Raw genomic sequence first — 23,644 nt, 5'->3', positions numbered from 1 at the left:
TGATAAGATCATCAATCTTTAGTTAATGAACATGGAAACTAACAAATCCCTCATATATATAGCAATGGCAATTGAGTATCAAATATTTGTTAGGAAACAAGGATTAATGCTCCTATGAGATGTCATGCTTGGGGAGCTAGGAGCTGGCAATAGGAGGGCAAGCAAGTAACTTGAATGGAGGAAACAAACATCACATCCACAACATGCTACAAGAAAGGACCCATGTGTTTGTGGTTGCAAGGCAACATGTACATATCACGAGCTAGGGTTAGTTTTTTTCTTTTCTTTTTTGGGCGCATGTGATAGCAGGCATCATCACCTGGGCAATGCATGCAGAAAGGGAAGGGTTCAGATTGGAAGGTCAAGATGTTGGTCCAATAGATCTAACCGGTTGAGACATGGTCGGTAGAAATCGGCAAGGGAAGGCTGAAACGAAATGCTGGTAATGTGGCTGGAAAGGCCACAAAGAAAGCAAGGGCTGGAAGAAGAAGGCCGATTCGGATAAATCTGGATCGAGCAGAGCCGAACAAGGAAATCAATAGCGATCGCACTACGTCGAAGGCTCAGAAAGAGCCGGAAACGGCCTTGCCTTCGTGATGAAGCACAAAGCCAACTCGATGAAGACAAGCACCTCAAAACCGAACGAGGTGTGGTATGTCGATTCCGAAGCGTCAAACCACGAATAATGATTCTCATATTTGGGAAATTGAAACAACCGGGGGTCGTCAAAAACGGTCATGACACCTCACATCCTATCGAGCATGTCAGTGATATCCCCCTGAGTCATGTCAGACAGAAGGGGAGACTGATGAATGTCCTGCACATCCCAACAATCACGAAGAACTTGGTGTTGCTCGGATAGATCGTCGACCGAGGGATGCAGGTCCGGTTCACCCACCTCGGGTGCTTCATTGAAGAAGAAGAAAAAATCATTGCGCAAGGGCGACGAGAAGGGAGGATGTTTATCCTCAACGTGAATGATGATGGTTCTGTAATGTTCGCCAATGGGCAAAAGTTGAATCGGATATCGACTTGTGGCATAAGTGGATTGACCACGTCAACTATCAAAGGCTTCAAGAATTGCAAGCGAAACAGTTTGTGTTCGGCTTATCGAAGTTCACAGGCCAAAAGGCCCAAGTTTGTGAAGCTTGCCAGCTAGGGAAACAACACTGATTTCCATTCCCCAATGAGCGTAATCGGAGCCATAACAATCTCAGCGTAATCGTAACCGATTTAATCCATTCGTATGTGTGGGGACAGGCATAGAATGTGAGTCTAAGCGGGTCGAGTCAATACTTCATCTCCTTCATCGATAACTATAGCCGACAAACGTGGATCTACCTCATAGAGAAGAAGAGTGATGTCTTCTATTATTCCTGAACCTAAAGAGCTTAGTGGAAAGGGAAACAGAGAGGAAGATCAAATGTTTCGGTCAGATGAAGGAAAGGAATACTCTTCCGACCAGTTTAAGTGTTATCTGCAACAAATGGAATTCAACGAGAATTCAGTTATAGATATACACCAAAGCAGAATGGCGTAGGCGAAAGGAAGAACCGGTCAATTGTGGAAGCGACACGAGCAATGCTAGAGGAGGAGAGCATGCCCAAGTTTTACTGGGCCGAAGCGGTTTAGAGAACTATATACATCTAGAATAAGATTTCTACAACCGGAGAAAAGGTGTCAGCTCATGAGCTATATTTTGGGCGCAAGCCGAACTTAAAGCACCTAAAAGTATTCAATAACATTGGATATATGCATGTGCGAGATGAGAAGCGGAAGAAGTTGGACGCTAAGGCGGAGAAGTGCATATTGGTCGGCCACTCACATGAACAGAAGGGGTATAAGTGCTATAACCCCCAAACCAAATGGGGCCGACTAATCTGAAATGTCATGTTCGATGAGTTGGCGTCCTAGTATTCCCTTCAAAACCCTGACTCAATGCCGATTACCAAGGATGAGGCCAGTGAGGCTGACATATCCGGGAAGAAGAAGAAGACTAAGGAACTCTAGAAGAGGGTCCGACTTCATTCCGGCTTAGTGGCCTGAATGAAGAGCTAAGTTAGAGTGACTAGCTGAATGAAGAGCAGGCGAGTAGTGAAGACTCGGCCGTGCAAAGAACCGAGGAGACATAATACGCGCAAAGAGAAGTTGAAGATGAAGATGCCAGAGTACAACATAAACAAGGGTGCATTGGATTGAGATGAATTTGACACCAACCGGAGCGAAGACGGACCTCAAGAGTTGAGATTAGATGTGGCCAAGAGGGCCCTGAAATCGGCGAATAAGAACTTACGTTGATCGACTTGCCACAAGAACCCGGTGATCCGGTACGTATACAACGAATACATGTTACATCACTATGCGTACATGACGAAAGTGGTAGAAGTCCGCGTGCCGAAGAGCTATGTGGAGGCATCACAGGATGCCAAATGGCGACCAACCATGGAAGAAGAAATGCGGGCACTTGATGCTAACAAAACATGGGACTTGGTTGACCCTCCGCGACATTGCAAACCGATCGGATGCAAATGGGTGTACGAGATAAAGTAAAACGCCGACAGTTCGGTCAACCGGTACAAGACCTGATTGGTGGCCAAAGGATATGCGTAGAACCACAACATTGATTATGATGAGACCTTTGCATTAGTGGCAAAGATGACGATAGTTCATGTGGTATTGGTGGTAGCAATGGCAAGGGGGTGACATCTCCTCTAGATGAACGTTAAGAACGTGTTTCTTCAAGGCGACCTTGAAGAACAACTATTTATGGTCCAACCCCTTGGTTTTCAGTCAGAATTGAACAAGTCGGCGGTATGCCGAATAAAGAAGGCGCTTTATGGCCTCAAGCAAGCCCCCCATGCTTGGAACTCGAAAATCACGCACCGAATGCATAAGATGGGGTTTGCAGTCTCAAAATCCGACTCGTCCCTATTCATCCGGAAAGGTTCAAAGGGTCTGGTGTGCATATTGTTGAATGTGGACGACCTAGTTATTACCGACATTGACCTTGCTGAAATCAACCAAGTCAAGTCCTAGTTATCGGATGCATTTGAGATGAAGGACTTGGGGGACCTTCACTACTTCCTCGGGATCGAAGTGATCCACACACCAAACGACATATTGCTCACTCAACAACATTATGTGTTGAATATGTTGTACAAGTTTGAGATGATGGATTGTCGATCCGTCTCTACTCCTCTCGATAGAAACCTGGAACTTCGTCCTGACTCGAGAGCGGTTTGCGATGAGAAATGGTTCCCACAAATTGTCGGATGCCTAAGTTATCTAACCATCACCCGACCTGATCTTAACTATCCGTTCGTCGTGATAAGTCAGTCCATGCAGAGACCAACAATCAAGCACCTTCAGTACACGCATCGAATATTGCGATATGTAAGTGGCACGAAGGATCGAGGAATATTGTACCGACAATGCATAACCGAACAACTAGTCGGCTATATTGATGCCAACTTGGCCGGAGGCGCCACGAATCGACGATCGACGTCAAGTTTTATGTTCTCTCTTTGGAGTGTGGTCGTAGCCTAGAGTAGCAAGAAGCAGCCGACAATGGCCTTGCCAAGCACTAAAGTTGAGTATAGAGGCGTCACCGTCACAACTTGTGAGGCTATATGGCTCTGGCGGCTGTTGCAGGACTTACGGGTTGAAGTTTCCACTCCAATCCCGATCTATCATGACAACATCAATAGCATGCAATTGGCCAAGAACCCCGTGTTCCATGCTCGCACGAAGCACATATAAGTGCATTATCATTTTGTGCGTGAGTGGGTCATGAGCAGTGAAGTCGAACTTCGGTATTTTCAAACCGATCGACAGGTTGCCGACATTTTCACCAAGGCCCTTGGGACAGACAAATTGCAACACTTCTTAGAGATGCTTGGTATCCAGCACCTCGACGTGTTGCACTTGAGGGGGAGAGCAGTTGGAAAGGACAACCGTTGTGATGATGGGTCGGAGAAAGAGCCACCCGAAGGCAAGGGGAAAGCTGAATCGACTGAGGAAGTCGAAACATCCGGTAGAGCCGGAACAAGCGGCAGAGTCAAGAAGGACAAAACCGACTAGAAGAAAAAGGCCGAGATTAAGACATGGTCGGATGTGGTCAAGGGCTTGAAGAATGATGACAAATTGGAGACAAGCAATTCAGAAAAGAGCAGGAATGAATCAAAGACAACCAATTCGTTTGAGTGGGTTGATTCGAATGAGCCGAATTACATGAAGGCCAAGCAGACAAGGAGGCAACCAAAGCGAACACTGACACAAAGGTTTCGACAGGTTGAGGGGCGCCAATACCGCGACAATGAGGGAGCTGACAAGGGCCTTAAGAGCAGACAAGCTGACCAAGGAGGTCAAATAGTGCAGGACCAGACGGGTCGAGGCGCGTGGGCCATGAGAAGCCGAGGCAAGGAACCGGCAAAGCAGGGGGAACCTCAAGTTGAGCTTGAGGGGGAGTGTTGAGAAGCAATCTCAACATGGGCCGGATCAGCGGGACAATCTAAGAGCCGGATCGGATGAAGACCGATCGTGTAGGCCCGGATCGGATCGGAGAACCGGATCCGCGGGGAGCCGGCAGGCCGTTAGAGGCCTAAGATCCTAGTTTAGTAGGTACTTATATTTTTACGAGTTTGTGTCAATAGCTCAGTTATGAACATTGAAGTACTTGTCAGTACTTCTTACCGTCCTTTAAGGACTTGTATAAAAGTGCTCTCTGAGCACAAGTGTAAATACAGAGCATAGTATTATTTTGAATCAAAGTTAGTCTTATGTTGTCTCTGTCTCTCCTGCGTATTGTGTTTTCTCTCCATTGATTCTCTATGTTTGTTGTTGTTGTCCAGCTGAGCTGGTTGTGTTCGGTCTTAGCTTCCACATTTAAATCTGTACAGTGACAAAGAAGTCCTTTTAACTTTACAACATATTTTCTCACCCCAATGTGCAAATCAAAAGTGAAGGCATTCTGCATATTCCAATTGAACCATAGCCCCCAATACCTCAAGAACTCAAAAATAATTTGGAAATGAAACATCAGTTCATTGTTCTCCATACGTGCAAAAACCCAACTAAAGGATGGTTTAGAGGTGTATCAATTTAGTGTGGATGTCTCTAAGTGGAGTAAGCAAAGCTGCAACCATAACTCTCCAAATGAATACTTTAGCTCGTAGCATCAATCGAGAACCCCAACCTGCCTTGAACACATGAAACCACCAGATAATGGGCTTACGAAAATCCCATATCTTTATAACTCTTTTTTCCATCCATCTCTCTCTTTTTATTATCGTAATTACCTTGTCCTGGTGCTAAGTTGTTACACTACAAGAATTGTGTGTCTTGGGTTTGAAACTCAATTTTCTCACCTCTCTGTTATATACTTCATATATATCTTTTCTTTCACTAGATGCCACTGTGGAATGTAGGGGTTGAACCCATGACCACCTGGTCTCCATTGGGTTGAGCTACATCCATCTGGTCTCTCTCTCTCTCTCTCTCTCTCTCGTAGCTTCATTTCATATCTTATTGCTATCAAACTTATATACTTCATATATATCTTTTCTTTCACTAGATGCCACTGTGGAATGTAGGGGTTGAACCCATGACCACCTGGTCTCCATTGGGTTGAGCTACATCCATCTGCTCTCTCTCTCTCTCTCTCTCTCTCTCTCTCTCTCGTAGCTTCATTTCATATATTATTGCTATCAAACTCATATGGATGCTAAAATATACAAGTTATATACACATTAAAAGAAAACCATCCATTGTCTCTACGACAATAGTGGGGATCTTCTGGCAAGGTGGACAAGTTGAACCTATTATCTCATCCTTTGAAGAAAAATCACACAATATAAAACCTCAACAAAGACTCCTCATTATTATCGATCCATATAATGAGTTCTAAATTGTACTACAAGTTGGTTATGGATGTGTTAGTTCTTCATCCAATTGCCACATTTGAGGCACAAGGTCAAAAAATTCAATTCTATAAAAAATTGACAACTATGGGAGAGATTATAATACACCATTCATTGTTGATCAAATCTTCTTATGGAGGATGCAATATCAATTAATGGCTCTTATTGTGTTATTGTATTTGGGTGGGAAATGTGCTAAATTCACTTATTACATTTCAAGGATCTACTTATGCTATCTTCATGGATCATGTTATCAAGGATCACATAATTGGTAAACGAACTATAATTTTATAAAAAATCAATACGCAAGCTTTATAACATTATGTTTCCCTTTTCTTTTGACATTGGTCGACCCCTCTAGGTTCAAATGTTAATACAAATAGATTAAGAGAGTGAACAATGAGAACATAGATTGAAGAAGTATGTGTAATATTTATTACATTGGTAGTATCGATTTTGTTTTGCTTCTAACAAATCGTTTGAACTCAAATGTTGGGTTTGGTGTAATAAGGTCTATTGATATCAATCACATTTATGGAATGTCAAACCCCTTTTTTCGGAACTTGAGATCAATGTTGTTAAGTTCAAACTTTATCACTATGTCATTGTGTTTATGTAGTTAAAATGTTGAATGGAAAAGGTGATGTACTAGTTTCAACAACAGATACAACATAGTGTCGACTTATTACATACAAGTTTAAAGAAGGCAAAACTTATTGATAGAGAATCCTACTATAATTTCTAATACAAGGAGAATCGTATACAAACTAACGTTTAGTCTATACTCAATAATGTTCAAATTTGGTAAGCTTATGATAGAACATTTAATTTCATTATCGAGCATTCATAGATTGTGTAAAACTATTTCAAAACATTGGGCAAAAACACACACAACATTTTAGTCACATTGATATTAAAGGTAGAAGATAATACATAAATGAAGAGTTATAAGGTGATGAAATTCACAAGTTATGCTGGAGTACAAATTGGTAAACCTCTATATTTATATTGTTACTTGAAATGCATATGCAAGAAGTCCATAATGGCTATTTGTAGCTCTTCAATTGATAATTTTTTATCAACATGGATTACCTGTGTTTGAATCATGTTATGTTGTTAGAATCTCAATAACGTATTTAATGAAGCATTGAGATTAATAATATAATGAATGACTACGACATATTACAAGAGGCCCAATTTCATTATTTCAAATGTTGTCAAACTCATACCTTGGCATATATGGAGTGCAAGCATACATCTGATGTAGAGGAAAACGTGGCACTTTGCACATCAAGTGCAAAGGTTTCTTCTAGCAAGCCAAGTACATCCGACCAAACACCTCTCCTTTTCGGACAACTTAAAGTGATGAAAATGTCCATAGTACCCCAGTACCTCACGCTCGCATTGATCGGAAGTTGAATTCCACTACGACACTCTTTTCTCTTAAGATGATCATGTCCTTCATTTTGATTAACTTTGTGAATATTCTTATCACGTTGAGGGATAGCTTCCGATCTATAGGTTATAGGACCATATTTTTGTCGACTCTCCATGTCCAATTCTAGTGTAGATTTCACCTTTCCTAGATCGTTTATCTTTTCTTGTAAATGTTCCACATAATTGATGACATAGTTGACAATCGTGCATCTATCTGGCTGCACAAACATATTCACAATTGATTTAGTCATGAATAGCTCCAATTGATCAATTTCATGGCTATAAAGATACAAATTCCAATGCCTCTAATTAATTGTATGTCTCACAAATCAACTTGCTAGACTATGTTGCATTCATAGAATGAAGAGAATGATGTATATGACAATGATCTTAATTGTAAAGTTTAAGTTTAAGTTAACGAGATCTATAATTTTGCAAAATAGGAATCCGTTAACTAAATGCCAAGTTATGCCACAATCATTACATAAGATTGGGAGTAAATTGCAGACGTCAAATGTTGCTCTTTGTTTTTTCATTGCATAATTGATTTATACCTAGGGTAGTCTCCTACATTCATGGCAGTTCCTATGGTTGCAAAAACAACAAGGAGTCGGTTCCCGTATATACCCGACTTTCTCTCTTTTGAAAGCGGATTTAATGAAATCAAACGCTTTTTTCATTCGGCCACTTCCCGCTTCGATTTTCTGAGCCAAGATTAGGGTCGATCGTTCATGTTTTGAACTTTTAAGAAGGTGATTTAGATCAAGAAAAGTTGGCCTAATTAACTTTATAGCACATTTCGAAGTGATGCTATGAGGTTTATCCATTAATGTGTTTCTCTTGTAAAAGAGGCATTTGGAATGACCGTTTGTTCAAAGTACAAAGAAAATATAATTGCATAGAAATCAAGAACCTCATTAATCACATGCTCAAGTACTTTATAGAAAGAGAAAGTTAATTTGGTTTTATCATGATTCATGATATCGTGAAGGTGCAAACGCATTAATGACTCTGATCTACAACAACTCATAGCACAAATGTATAATAAACTCTATTTCAATGGTTACACACATTTTCAATGTTCTCACACTTATATTTTGAACTTAAACTGTATGTTTGCATGTTTTAGCTTCTATACTATGAATACCCCAAGTTAAATATTCTAAGTTCTAACCTTGTATCCTAAGGAAACTACAATGCATAATTAGAGTGCGTGCATGATAGGGAAGATTATAATCAAACTAATTTATGTAGATATAGAATATGTTTAGGAAACAACAAAATAAAATGGCATGTACCACTATCAATAAACAATTTGAACAAAGTTAATGATCGTTAACATTCACCATTCTTCAATATAATTATGATAACTATATGGTGACATTTCTGAATATGACGCGACATTCTAAATATGAGGAAAAATGACAGCCTAATTAGCATTCAAAGAGTTATTAAATATTGATCCTTGTTGTATTATGTTCATGTTTGTATTGTTATGCTTACTTCTCATTTGATGGCAGCTTGGTTAGCTAATGAGCAAAGATTGAGATGTAATTATAAAGTAATTAGTAGTTATTTTGAACTATTTACATGTTTGGACTTCATAATCAGGGAAGCATGACCATAAACACGTTTGAGATGACTTTTACGTTGATGATGGGGTTTAGCGAGTATTGCATGCATTATTGCATGTGAGTGAATGAATACAACTTAATTATAAGCACACACAATATACATACATACAAGGACAGGACATGCTACAAGTAACATGTTGTTGGGGAGGCTAACCATAATGTGTGAATGAACCTTGGGCTCTTTGTTAATTCCTAATGGCGTTTGTTACATTTTACGTGAGCCAATTTTCATGTAGAATCTAATGAAGAGTGCTAGCAAAAAATAAATAATTAAGCTTCCCTCAACGTAAAGGATGGTTTACATTGAATTAGTTTATGTATAATAATCAACGATTTTGATTGTCTCTTCTTTGCTAATGACTATTCTAAACTACATTTTTTCATCATTAATGAGTATACTTTTTTGAAATGAATGCTAATACATGATATAAACTAAGAAGATATCTAAGTAGTGATGAGAAGGTTACCTTGAGGACATTTTGGAAGGGGATGAGTGAGTACAAGGTGGTGAAGAGGTTGGACATAGCTTTGCGACGTTGCCTCTCGGAATTTATATGAGTTTGACGATATGATGCCGTACCTTTGCGAAGGGGAGTATTCGATATTACATTTGTTGCTTGAGTAGAGGTTGCACTAGAGACGACAATGTTAATTTTATCATGGGGATAGGGAGGAGGCCTCAAAGATGTAATTGTTGATGATGTTTGGGTATGATTAGTACTCAGTATATTTTCACAATTAATCATTGACTCAGGATCATGATGGGCATGGTTTCTCAATAGATGACCCCTTGCATGAATATCATTATGTCGAGAAACAAATGGGGTGCATGCAACATCAACGTTGGCGACAATGTGTGGGAATGTGGTAGTTGTTGTGCCAGTATTCATGATTTGATTATCAACTTCACAATCATGCTCATGCAATCTTTGAGATAAGGGAGATAAACGAGTAGTAGATATGGGATTGGTGGTAATTAAGGCATCAAGCTTAGTGACACCATATATGCTTAAACCATGAGGGTTACTAGTAGTTGGGGTATGAGTAACTATATCACGAGTAGGATTAATGGAGGAAGGATGAGTACATTGTGCAATGGAGGTGGTGGTGATATTAATGTTTGGGGTAGAAGTGGGAGTTGGAGGGTTAATGATATAATTAGGGGTCTCATACAATACCACTCCCTCTAATTCAACAACACTATTAATGTTGTTCCTCATCCTGTCCATGCCTAGATAGTTACTACAAATAATATTGGGTTTTGAGTGTCATAAAATGTTACCCATATGGAAAGTTTACATTAGGGTGATCCATGAAGAAGAAGAAGAAGAAGAAGTGGTGTATTAAATATAATGTCCCTAAGAACACCACCACTCGTGCATGGCTTATGAGACTAAAACAATATGTATCACGTAAATTGTTCTTCGCTTGTTCAAGAGACAAAGAAAGTGGAATTATGATGTTTGCATGGGGATCTATGCATTTGGGTCCTCGTATTTATGTAAGAAGAGAGAGAGAGAGAGAGAGAGAGAGAGAGAGAGAGAGAGCGTGTGAGGGAGCGAGCCAATCAAAGTTCAAACATCTCCTCGTATTCATAAATGAATCGCAATCATTCCCTTTCTCTCTTTCTCTTTTAATCCATCATCATCATCATATCTTTTCCTCTTCATTTACATCTCCTAGTACTTCAACTTTGTTGAGGTTTGATGTTGGTTGGAGATTTTACCGATGCCATGTTACTAGTAGATTTTTTAGATTTTCACATCTTAAGACGGTGGCCCTTTAATGCTTCCTTATCCCCTAGGAAAAACATAATGAAATGCCTCCTTTTTACAAATTACTACTCTCCACGAACAACCACACTTACATTTGAAATCTTTTTTATCATCAATTTCTCTAAGTCAACATTTTAATCAACATTTTCGTTATCTCTCTCTTGACCTCATAGACCATTTTGGCCTCTTGAAAGGTGTTAATCAACATTTCTTTCTATCATCCTTTTCTTTGCTTTCTTCCTACGGACTCTCCGTATCCAGATATGTAATTTGCCTACAAATAAATATGAGGTGTGATTGTACTTGCCCTAATAATGTTATGTGTCCATATGAATTACGTGCATTTGTTTTAAATTATTTTCTTTATCTAATTTACTATTGGTTTAGACATTTTGTTCAATACGTGGAATACTCCATGTAGACACACTCCCCTCTCACAAATCATGGGCTTGATTTTCCTTTTTGTCATAAGTTGCTTTGTCTTCCCACATCCAAACATCTAAGTTGTCTTCAACACACAATTGCACAAATCACATGTGGTGGGTTTTCCTAGTGGATCAAAATATAAAATGCCCTCCTAGAGACACTGTGTGTAGTTATATCTTTATCAACCTCCCCTCAATTTCACACCCTTTTCACATTCTCCAAATGATATTCTTACCTCATTACCTTATGTTTACACCACATCTACAGGGTACCTAACATGTTCTAATCTTAGCAAGGTTTATATGTAGCACTTCCCATTTCGCGCAACTAGCTATCATCTTTTTATGGACCTCCGGGAATCTATTTCATGTAGCTTGGCAGGGTAACTTCGAGGCATGGGTACGGGACCCACTACACGTGAGACCAATTGCTCATGCCATTTGGGATCCTCACTTTGGATAGCCAATTGTCGAAGCTTACACCCGGGGATTCATCTATCCAATCAACCAAATGGATCGGTGGATTGTAATGATTCGTTAGATATGGATAGAATGGAATGAATTCACAGTTTTTTTATACTTGAGGGGAAGACGCAACAAAGAAATCGGGATATTGATTTAGAAACAATGATGGGGGTAGGGGGGGCAAACATCCATCCATATCTAGATAGATATATCTAGATAGATACCTGATTCAAACAGAAATGTTCCATTCTAAGTCATTGTGGTTACTCATATACCCCTTTGCCTACTCCTCTGCTTCAAAACTAAATTTTATCCATTGTAAATTTAGTATATTATAGTTTGACTATCCATGTTATTGTATGATGTCATCTCAACATAATAATCTATCCTTTCGGATGGTATCACCATTGTCATGCTCGATTAAGTGTTGTAGTTGTCATATTCCATCAATGGAGAAACAAGGGGGCTATTTATGCACCAATGGAAATGTAAAGAATACTTAAACAAATGTCCACCCAAATAGGTTGTTTTATCATGTAGGTGTTCAACATTCAATTATCTTATGTTGTACTACCTAACACTTGAATTTGTAAGTAGCTATTCATTTACTTATTGTTAGAAACTTACTAGCATGCCAAAGGTTGTGAAAGTTATTTGCACTTTTTTAGTTTGCGATGGCTAGAAATTTCATCTTTATGTAAATGTAAGCACTATTATAAATTTGATTGATGTAAGGTTTGGAAAGCATCTTACAATATAATATTGATGCGAGTTGTGGATTCGACATGTTTTTTGATATTATGACATGTTGAACCCATAAGATTTTGGGATGGAAATAAGTGACAAGAACCATAGGATAAGACATTGATGTTAAACACGTGTACGATTTAGATTGTTGATGTGGAATACCAATTGTTGAGCTTATCAAGTTTGGGTAAAGAGTCATGGCATCGCAATATGGTACAAAAATGTGCATCGTTGATGTTACTTTTTTCAAGGATTAACTTCAAAGTGGGCATATAATCTACTCTTTCTGACAAGATGCTATATCGTACTTTAGAGCCGATGGATCAACTCGAAATACGGAAATCCTTAATTACTTAAATATAGCCTACTGAACTACCTAAGTTATATAAGTTTCAAGAATGAGTTTCCTGCCTCTCAATACTTCAAGTGTCAAAAAATTGGCATTGGACCAAGTTTCGAATTTCATGACCAGCCACTTGTCCAAGGCCTTTCAACAATGTCCATAGAAACGCAAAGGAAACATATAAATTTTGATCGGAATGAGTCCCCCCCATTCAATATGCCTAATATTAATAATAATAACAAAAAAGGGTTTGGATTTCAAGCCAACCACTTGCATAAGGTCTTTCAAAATTGTTGACAAAAATGCAAAGGAAATGTAGGTCTAAGTGGAACAAGTGTTTCCTCTCATTTGACATATGCCTATGCCAATAGATTAGTCGACTACCAGAATTGTCCAAATGTTTTCACTTGTTGTACTAACATAATGTGCATACTTAAGTTACATGATACTATAACTTATAAATGATAACATCTTTTAAGGTTTACAAGTTGTAATTGCCTAATCTATTGAAGGCACCTTGACGAGATAAAAAAGTGCATCTATAAGTATCAAAGCTAAACCTTCTTATGAATGTGATTGAATAATAATATATTATATAACAATAGAGCTTGGCAAGCCACTCCTATTTGATTCCCATGGGTTATGCCAATTTATGATGGATAATTCTTTGATATGTGATGAGATCTTGCAATGTGCTTCTTTTTGCTTTAAAAACTTCTTCCTATCATAACCTCATATCTACCTGTAGAGGCTATCATGTGATTCTAGAGGTAACTCCAATCATTGTAGATAATTTACATTATTTAACTTTATTTTGGCCTTTTTCATATTAATTCGTGGCATGTAATTCACGTACCTCCCCTCCTTTGTGGCTCACACATGACTTGGTACCTTCAATCATTATATATCATTTGATTGTGCCAATCCACCGTCTTCCAAACAAAGCATTGACCATCTAGAATCCACACCCCACACGACATGTTCAAACTAACATTGTATATGATCTACAAGGTCGGGTCAAGTTTTCCTATAATTATGAGAACGTACATCAATCTTTCAATGTCTCAATGTTAAATAAAAATGAAGGGACAAGCTCATGTATAAATTGTATAAAGTTACATAATCAATTCATTATATTACAACTTATACAAGATTAATGATTTCACAATTTTCCGATTCATAATAAGACATCTTATAGATGGTACATAATGGGGAAAAGATACTCATTCCATTTTTTCCCAAGATCACCTTTCCTTAGGTTCATCATTTCATAAATCAAATTCCAACATATTGATAATGCAGAATTTGACAATAATTTTTATGAAATACCATTCACAAAATATATTAATTGATAATATAGAAATACAAATTCTTACATCCAAATACATAAACATCATCATGTGATGGTAAAACTCATGCTTAACAATGTGAGATCAAGTCTTAGACGATGAATAGGTTTGATTGATGTTGCATAATTTTAAAAACTTGTAATTTTAGTATGATATGATGCACTCCCATCCACTCATGATAAATCTTTATGCCATGCCAAATTTCATGTGTATGGATAAATATGTCTTAGCATTACACGAAAATAATAGCTTTGAGGTTTTGAGAATACAACTATGCATCGTTGATGATGCATAAAGCTACAACATTATACCTCTTCTCCAACTTGAGAAGAGAACCTCTACCCATCATCACAATCAGGAATTCTAATACTTAACTGGCTGAAATAATAGTTTTTGGAATCCCAAACCAAACACCTATTAAACCACAAACACTACAAAGCTACCATTATCTATCTGATTCTATATACACTTGACTTCAAACATGCATTGAAAATTGTAATCACTATTGGTATCTACTATCAACTATTATATAGTCCTATCAAATCAAATGATGAATTTGGAAGCTTGAGAAATTCAATAAATTGTTTAACTAGACTTGGAATTCCCTACGTGTAAGAAAATTCTATTATCATTAAAATTCAGATACCATATGTACTTTCATCCTTTCTGAATATCAAGGAACTCTTCTACAAACAAGAAAAAAAATACCAATTTGTTTGTGTGATAAATGATAAAGACTATCTTTTACGAGCCCTGATCTTTTGGTTTAGAAGATTGCTAATAATCCTTTTCTCCGCAACAACTTAGTTAAACCAAGTAAAACGCTAATGATTTCTTAATACCTGCACTACCATATATTAAAACCCTTTCTTCTGAAAACACACGTTCATAGAGCATGAAAGTGCTAAGACTTTACAGGAAGATTACAAGGATGCATTATTTAACAGATTAGAAAGTGGTGTATATACATTTTGGCAGTTTCTGCAGAGCCACTCCGCATCTACCAGGTACGAGATTTTGTCCAGGGACACTTGATCGACTGTCCAGATTGTTAATATGATAGGAAAAAAATAGGCCATTGGAAAATATTTAAAAAAAAACAGCAGTCACAACCACTGCACACCCAGTCCAGATACAATGTGCCCTGGTGACTGTAACTCGAGGTTGATCATTTTGACATTCTTTTATTTTATGCCACTGCTCCAATGATGCAAGTTCTCGGAATAACATAAATCAGTATTTCATTTGACCCAGACGGCAACAATAATCTTCGTATTGCTTTATCAACTTTCTCCTAAAAATGATGCACACATCAAAGCCTGAGTGCCATGAGCATGAACCTCCAAAAGATCTGTTTTCATTCAGAAATACAGCCATACCTCATGTTAACATGAGGGCCATCATTACATTCTATCACCAAGACATCTGAGAATTACTCCTTCCCTAGCAATAAGCATTTAAGTCCAAAGTTTCCAACTTTCTCTTTCTGTTACAACCAAGCTCCCCATCCAGGAAACATCTGGCAGAGTTTATCTGAATCCTGAGCATCTTGAATAAGCTGTTGTACCTGCAAAATGTAACAAAACCTTTTTAGGAAAATGGATTTTACCAACAAAACGGTAGGCAAATAAAGGTTTTAGGATTCAAACATTACAGAACCTGTATAACAATTTGCATTTGTTTTGGAGTATTGCAAACATGATTTATTTAAGCTAAACAGAGCTATTATAATATGACTTCAGACTGGGTTCAGACTTCTGGCCACATTAGAAGTACGCAAGATCATATGTTTCCATGTGAGTGGATGCCCAAGCAGATGGATGATGTGCTGGAGTTCAAATCCTATGTGGGGTAATCTCATGACATGTCTACGTGGATTCTTATTTTTGGCCAACTTGCACAGCCAAAATGTCGGCTATCTCTTTCCATTTTATCCTCCAATGATCAAGTCCACATCAGCTTCTTTTTGTCCAGCAAGTAGGTCTGATACAGACCTTACCACATATAGTTTCATTCGCAGAGCTTTGGTACAGATAACACTAGCATTTAACAACACTTATTATCAAATGTAACAGATAGTGAATATAATTATTCGTTATAGACTAACCATAGATACAAGAATTAGGCCCACTTTTACCTGACCCTGAACACTCCTTATGTCACCACATTCATAACCATCCAATTTCTGTTTGACTCGCATCAATGCTCGAGCTGCATCCCTGTTTCCCTCATTAGCTTCTCCTTCGTTGTCCGTCTCGGCATTCTCATCCTTTGTTTCAACAAGGTCGATCATGTCCTGGGAAACACCATTTCTTAGTATACAGTTACCTGTTAGTATCTCCCAGAAAAGAAAAAGGAATACATTAACCTTTTGTCTTTGGAGAGCCTTAAGTGGGGATAGTGCCCATTTATACAGAGGATCATGTATGAAGACCTAGTCAAAATGACATCTACAAAATCAAATAATGACCTGATGCAAGATGAATAAATAGGAATAATGGTCGAATCTAGATTTGTATTGCATTTCTAAAACTTCCCACCTCAATGATTGTAAGTAGCGCATCCTTGTTCGTTCTCATGACAAAGAGAGCTTCTTCACAACACTTTCTGAAAACACCTTCCACTCCAGTTACACCCATCCCATCAACTATGTCTCTTGTAAGCCTGAAGGGAACCTGTTCCATATGATCCAAGAAATTCTATGAGTCCAAGTTACATTGCAGAAGTTCACATATGCCCTGTGAAAGTTGAAACACATCAAGAAAACCTAAGAAAGTTTTAGCATAAATAACCCCTGTGAATATAAGCCATAACAAATTTCATTTACAGTCAATATAATAACGCCAAAGCTACCAGAACATAAAAAGAAAGAAAGGTCAAGAATATATCCCATGCTGAAAAAGGTAATTTCTATAATAACCTTTCAAAGTGCAAGAATTCTTAGAACATAAAAGCCTTTATCATTGACATGCTTTGATCATGAACAAGGACAGTCTTAGAACGTTTACAGCATCTGAAAATTTCCCTCCATTATTTCCAATTCTCGGCTTCACATGTAGCCTGTTCCATACGCGGTATAACACCAGACAAACTGAAGTAGCAAGAGTGCAAATGTGGCAAACTGATCTGACGAAACTGAACTTCTCTAGTTAACCTATTACTAACGCTAGCTGTGCTGTGTATTGACTATATGACAAAAAAGACTCATCCTTTGCAAAGTAACCCCAAGTCTGAATGTAGTACATCAAAAGGATTCTCAAAGAAAAAATAAAATAGAAAAAGAGAAACCACAATTATTTTGAAAATGTAACCACTGTGTTTTCATGTGAGAACTATTATTGATACCTTCTCCTTCAAACAGTATGTGTTTTCTCGGGTTTCATCGTACTCTGCTTAATACAGTAATATTATACACAGAAATGTCTTTACACCTCATTCTTCTATTTACTTTAAATCTAACAGAATGTCTAGACTACAACTATTGGTTCCCGCCTCAAATAGACAAGTTCTGAATGCACATACCCTTTCTGGCATCTTCAACATTAATCCCTGCTCAAAAGCGACACCCAGATCAATATGCACAACTTCTGCAGTTTGTTGATCAATCAATATGTTCATAGCATGCCTATCACCAAGACCCACTATATAACCCACCTGCGAAAATTTGTAATTTGGTTGGTAGAAAATACTGAGACACATGAATTCGTACACAAAAGCTTAAAGTCACAGAGCTCCCCTCATGATACATGCTCTGAGAAAGGATTTCAAATATATACACAATAAAAAATTGCAATATGTACCATAGAACTTGCAGCAACACTTCGTGTGTATGCAAGCCTCTTATTAAACCATTCTGCAGGATGAGAGAACTTCTCAAGGAAAAAGTAGTGGAAAACTGGGCTGGAGTAACATATATTGGTCTGTATCAGGATATTTGAAGCCAGAAATAAAAATCATCTAAGAAACTAGACCTACCGGAAATTTTGACAAACCAGTTGAAATGCATTCCGTTTGTCTTGTTGCTGTTGCAGTTACAAATATACACTCTTAGTACACAATTCTATAGAACCAAAAACATAAGGTCTTCTTTGTTTTCAAATTACTCGACCCTGAAAATTCTCATGAGAAAATTTAAGCCTTTGAAAAGCATTGATTCCATGTATAGCAAATAATTAATCATACATCAAACATATGTGCTCTGCACTTTGGAAATGTCCAATCTGCTTGCCTGTAACGAGCATGCGCACCGCCAATTCGATTACTGCTAAAATGAGCAGCTATTAGTTGCGATCGAAAGGCCAAACCGATTTTTTTACAAATGTTACCTTACTTTGTTGCTTCTGTACATTGTCTAAATGAGACAAGGAAAAAAAAAGCAACAAATAGTTCTAAACCTGCCCAGCAAATACTCTCCAAGAGGCATTGTACCATCAACCCATTCTAAGACACCTGCACTCGGAGTAAAAGGAATGACCTGATGGGAGGAGAGGGCAAAGTGTTACTATAGGTAGCATGCATCAGAATCATAAGTTTATTTATTTCTGGTTGATATTGAGCAAAGGAGAAGAACTGCATTCATTAAGTTTTAGGGCACAATAATCATAGATGAAATATACCCACCTTTTAAATGCATACATATACATTGAAATTCTTAGGGAATGATACAATGAATTCCTCAAAATTAATTTCGGAAGTTTTTACCTTCATGTAAATAAAAAATGCATATATTTTGTTTACATTGTCTCTTCATCTTTTTCATGTTATTGAGTACTGACAAGGAAGACACAGGACTATGAAACACAAAACCTTAAAAAACAGGACATATGTGATTAGATTCTTCTAAGAAGAAGCCAAGAATTAAATTTCTTTAAAGTAATTCAACAATACCTTGTATGTTCTTATACCAAGTCTCCTCTTTTGAGTATCAGGATGATGTTGTAGAAGACTATTAACTAAACTAAATAGTTGTTCCATGACCTACAAAATGGAAAGAATGTCATGGGCAATTACATCAGACATAATGTTTCTGCCAGCCGAAAGTTCTTTTCCCTCCACCCAATTATTATTAGTAATAAACTGGATTGTCTAAGCAGTGCTCAGTCTGTACCGCATCTTGGCGTAAATCATCATTCCCTGACTTTGCTAATTGTCGATAGTAATTGCCATCAGATCCAAGGCACTCAACAACTTTGGGTGCATTAATTCCCATCATAACCCTGTGAAATAAGTACAAACCTACTTAAATAGATAAGACATCTGAGAATTTGACTGATCAAGAGGTTCAACTAGACATATCATGCTTACGTAACCCGATCTGATAATCCCTTGAAGTAGGGAAAAGATCCTTCTGGATATGTTGCATCTGGTGAAATTGGAAGCGAGGCAGTGATGACTGGAACCTGGAGAAAAAATACTCTCACTAATGTGACGATTCAAAATTTTTAGGTAAAAACAAGAATTACCAGTTCCAACTGACGTACACTCCTTATATCACGTGGGAGTGTTAGCTTCTTATTCATATCCTGAACATTAAAGGTGAAAACTTTATATTTAATCTATGAATTTCAAAGGTAAACCTATTTCATACGCCAACAGAACGACAAGAAGAGAATATCAAACATACTTCCTTTTTCACCTCAATCTCTGCAAGTTTAATGTAAATTTCCACCAATTGTTTCATCTGAAATCAAATAGTGGGGCCTCATTGTAAAAACTCTCTTGCATTCAATGTATGCAAATAGAAACTATACCCCAAAACATTTCTGTAAGATAAGATGATGAAAACAAAGAGTGCAAAAATATGCCAGAACCTGCAAAATGATTTGCTTTTTCTCTGACATAAGGGTATTCAATAATGCCTCTGCCGCCTGTTTCTTGTCAAGATCTATGATAAATGCTGTCTTGCTCCTCTGCTTATCCTTGACACGATCACCATTTGCAAGAGCTAGTAACTAAAACATTTTGTATCAATTGTTATTTCTATTTCCTCCCTCCAACACAAATTTCATGATTGCTTACCTGATATATTGTATGGTACGGATGTTCAACTGCCATTTTTCTAACCAGGGATGTTAGGGCATACTGAAATTACATATTTTTCTGTTAATTTATTTTTGAGCGTCTCCTTTTATGATTATATTTGAGAATATGAAGCACCTGGAAGCTTGGTTCTTTTACATCTTTCAAGGAACCCAAGCGTGAAGCGATTTGATACACAAGAGGTAAGAACTTATGTGACTTCACCTATAAAAATTAAGCGTAGGGTACATCGAAATATATTTTAATTTGAACATGTTTATCAGCACGATACAATTTTAATGATTTTATTTCATTTTACTGTGTACATCACTCTTTAAAACTTGATGGACTAATATGATAACTGAATAACCTTTCCATCGTACAGCTCAATAGTTCATTTGGCAGCTCTTGAGTAAATTGCAAAACAAAACTCTTCACTAAATAGCATGATTATAAAATTCTAATTCTTCATCCACTGGAGAAAGAAAAAGTACAACTACACTGAATTGAATGGTGCTTTCTCACCTCTTTTACTACCTCAAGCATTGAATTAATAACTTCTTTTTGTCCTGACAAATCGAACCAAAGGGATGTGATTTTGAAAACCTGCAGACCATACCATGTAAAAACTGTTTTCATGAAACGGCCCATTTTATTGTAAAAGAACTTCTGCATATGGGTACAGCTGAAGCAAAGGCATCTACCACTCTTAAATCATATTTATCTCCAGTTGCTAGGCAACAACGATAACTATCCAAAGCTATCTTCAGAAATGAATCTTTATCACTCTGCAAAATATATTTCATGATGGTATACATATTTAATTTATGCACAAAGAAGAAAGAATATAGTAAGTACTTAGCAAAACTCAATATACAAACCTGTAGACGTTGAGCTTCCTCATTATCCATGGCTAGTTGTTTTTGCAGCTCTGCAACCTTCTTTGCATAATCAATCCTCTCATCCTTTACATTTCAGGTAGGCAACCAAATAAGTCAGGTTGATTTAAGAACAAACAATATAGATATTCTTTTAAGAAAGGAAGAGTACCTCAACGTTCATGGTTCCTTTTTTCATCGAGTCTTTCTTCTCCAATGTCTGCTAGATAAAATATTCACTATGAATTATCAAAATTTTCGTTATATGAATTATGAAACTACCTCAAGAATCTTTCATATTTGATACATTAATAGCATTGTCGTTGACCTAGAGGAAACCCAACCCATACAATGTACCAAAGATAATGCTACATGTATACAATTTTTCTTGCACATTATTTTCTTTTCATATACTGACCCCAAAAATGTACAAATGGGATTATTGATACACATTTGAATAAAAAGGAAAACCTATGTCAAACATTACTATTCTTAACATTAACTAAGAAAAGGATCCATTCTACAAGCTATGATAAATAAAGTAACTTCACAGCATTGGTTAAAGAATTTGTACCTTCCACGCATCTTTCAGCTTTCGGCATAACACTTCTACTTCTTTCTCCTGTACAGAAGTGAGGATATAGAAGTTACAAGAAACGACAGGAAAATATAGACCATTATTCTTATCTACAAGAAGTGAAAGAAATGTAATCGAAAATACCCTATGTTTCCTCAATCTTAGTGCATTTTGCCATTCACTTGAATTCAGGCGTTCCTTGTAGCTTCTGTAAAGAGAGTCAGAATAATGTGCCAAACGGTAACATGCACGTGATTTTTCCTCTACAAATTTTGATAAATTCTTATTTGAGCCTCTCTCAGAAATTTTCACAGCTTTGTGTAGGTACTGTGTTAGAATTATCCGAGCACTGCGAGTTCAAGATAGTTGTGATTTACCACAAGTTGTAAACCTAACAGAAATTACAAGGATTAAAATGATAAAAACGTTCCAGAACCTGTCAGAGTGTGTACTTGCAAGCCACTTTCCTGCAAGGCAATATACACTTGCAGAATCCTCATGAACATTACAATGATTGATTACATATTTCAGCAAGTTCACTGCAATTTCATGATGACCCTGAGCCCATAATATTTTTGCTTCTTGCACCTGAATTTATTCAAAACTTTCATGAATATTCACAGTAACAATTATTCATGAATAGGTTCATAAGAACTTATACATCAACACGAAGGACTAGTGCTATCACAGGCTGCAGCCAGACCACAATACACATAGTGCGTAACAAATAAAATATCCACTCTTCGTTTTCTCAACTATACCCATGGTCCACTTAATTCTTAATACTACAATTAAGCATATTCTTACGCATTAGTTTTCTTTCACCTAATACAAAACCCCAGAAGTCCCAACACAAATTCAACAAAAGTTTACTTTTTTTGGCCCTTGTCACAAGGATTTAAACTCCCTAGCTATCCCTCTTTTGTCGTCGTCTCTTGTTCCTATAATAGTTAGCCTGAGATCTGCTATAAGACTTCAGAGAGCCTCATATGTTGGTTTTCATAAAAGATAAAGATTTTCAAATCCCTGAGTGATTAAATAAGGTCCTGAAAATTTTCACCATATCAGAAGCATTTTTCTAGGGAAAATGAATACTGCAATTATAAATAAAGCAACTAATAATCCCTTAAGGATGCTCAAAAAGTTCCAGATGTATACACAATACAAAAATTGTTTACTCATGATAATTCAAATCTTAAATAAATGTTCATATACTGTGATATGGTATTTACAAATTTGTCAAAAAAAATCATTCATCAAATATTAGTATCTGCAAAACTCCCTTTATGCCAGAAATCTTGATCGGAATAAATATGCATATACTACAATATGATATTTATAAACTTGTCAAAAAGAACTCTCTTCAAGCTAGAAATCTTGACAATTTAAGACAACCTTCAATCAACACTAGAAGTGAAACTGCGTTTTCAAATCCATGGTTAATAATTGTGGTGCTGAAAGTAAGACTGGCATTTCTGATACGTAAACCAGGTATTTAAGACTTTCTATTCCTTTTCTAGTTCATAACACCAAGAAAATGTCGTTGTGTAGGTAAAGTCAAACATTAAGACATTAAAGCCTTTTGGTTCAATTATTTACCTTAGCTGATGCTGGCATGCTGATCTTCTCAAGTCCAGTGATGCTGTTAGTCCCACTTTTCCTCATCTTATAATACTGCTTAAGCTCATAAATGGCAGCAGCAGCTTGGTTGATTCTTCCAGCCTTCAGCAGAAGATTTTATGAGAATAAGTTTCATCATTAAGCAAGGTATATGCAGATTAAAGCAACAGAGCCCCCAAAAGTGCAGCACAACCTTCCGTGCAAAAGTTGCAAATTCAAAGATCTGATGAGGAATGGATTCTTCACATCCAAGAACTTGATGCAACACTTTACGAAATGTTACAAAAGGCTCAAACAAATCAAATTGATGCTGCATTTGGCTGAGCCTATTTTTCCAATCCTGATCAATGGTAATCATCTACCAGAAAGAAAGAAAGAAGACCTATCATTCATCAGAGAAATGTCACAGATTTTTTCTCTTAAAAGCATCACTATAACTTGCAAGCATTATTACCAGC

The 23,644-nt window shown here is 37.2% G+C and overlaps 2 protein-coding genes across 2 annotated transcripts in view; both read right to left on the bottom strand.

Moving 5' to 3' along the window:
- Positions 1–6,803: 6,803 nt before the first annotated feature.
- LOC147864583 (uncharacterized) lies at positions 6,804–10,467 on the bottom strand. The gene is made up of 3 exons (XM_087320598.1): positions 9,457–10,467; positions 7,148–7,573; positions 6,804–7,010 (listed from the first exon to the last, which is right to left on the bottom strand). The coding sequence occupies exons 1-3, from the start codon at positions 10,216–10,218 to the stop codon at positions 6,930–6,932; spliced, it is 1,269 nt and encodes a 422-aa protein (XP_087176724.1). The 5' UTR covers positions 10,219–10,467; the 3' UTR covers positions 6,804–6,929.
- A 4,323-nt stretch (positions 10,468–14,790) lies between these two features.
- The window catches only part of ATM (Serine/Threonine-kinase ATM-like protein), a 58,602-nt gene continuing 49,748 nt past the window's right edge, over positions 14,791–23,644 (bottom strand). Inside the window, exons 54-79 of the mRNA XM_087320518.1 lie at positions 23,380–23,544; positions 23,166–23,288; positions 22,003–22,154; positions 21,711–21,915; positions 21,564–21,611; positions 21,162–21,209; positions 20,993–21,076; positions 20,816–20,899; positions 20,637–20,717; positions 20,250–20,336; positions 20,112–20,174; positions 19,904–20,044; positions 19,717–19,773; positions 19,556–19,615; positions 19,398–19,492; positions 19,201–19,309; positions 18,981–19,070; positions 18,488–18,567; positions 18,276–18,354; positions 18,069–18,115; positions 17,894–17,993; positions 17,616–17,747; positions 16,634–16,768; positions 16,462–16,527; positions 16,231–16,389; positions 14,791–15,660 (exon numbers count right to left, since the gene is read on the bottom strand). Of these exons, the coding sequence (XP_087176644.1) occupies positions 15,583–15,660; positions 16,231–16,389; positions 16,462–16,527; positions 16,634–16,768; positions 17,616–17,747; positions 17,894–17,993; positions 18,069–18,115; positions 18,276–18,354; positions 18,488–18,567; positions 18,981–19,070; positions 19,201–19,309; positions 19,398–19,492; positions 19,556–19,615; positions 19,717–19,773; positions 19,904–20,044; positions 20,112–20,174; positions 20,250–20,336; positions 20,637–20,717; positions 20,816–20,899; positions 20,993–21,076; positions 21,162–21,209; positions 21,564–21,611; positions 21,711–21,915; positions 22,003–22,154; positions 23,166–23,288; positions 23,380–23,544 (2,568 nt within the window). The 3' untranslated portion in view covers positions 14,791–15,582. The remainder of the gene's footprint in view (positions 15,661–16,230; positions 16,390–16,461; positions 16,528–16,633; positions 16,769–17,615; positions 17,748–17,893; positions 17,994–18,068; positions 18,116–18,275; positions 18,355–18,487; positions 18,568–18,980; positions 19,071–19,200; positions 19,310–19,397; positions 19,493–19,555; positions 19,616–19,716; positions 19,774–19,903; positions 20,045–20,111; positions 20,175–20,249; positions 20,337–20,636; positions 20,718–20,815; positions 20,900–20,992; positions 21,077–21,161; positions 21,210–21,563; positions 21,612–21,710; positions 21,916–22,002; positions 22,155–23,165; positions 23,289–23,379; positions 23,545–23,644) is intronic.

The sequence above is a fragment of the Azolla caroliniana genome, unplaced genomic scaffold, assembly GCF_043228905.1.
Source record: "Azolla caroliniana isolate FFs.n. ecotype wild unplaced genomic scaffold, voAzoCaro1.0.p SCAF_5, whole genome shotgun sequence".
Taxonomy (NCBI): domain Eukaryota; kingdom Viridiplantae; phylum Streptophyta; class Polypodiopsida; order Salviniales; family Salviniaceae; genus Azolla; species Azolla caroliniana.
This window is presented reverse-complemented; position numbering and strand designations above follow the sequence as displayed.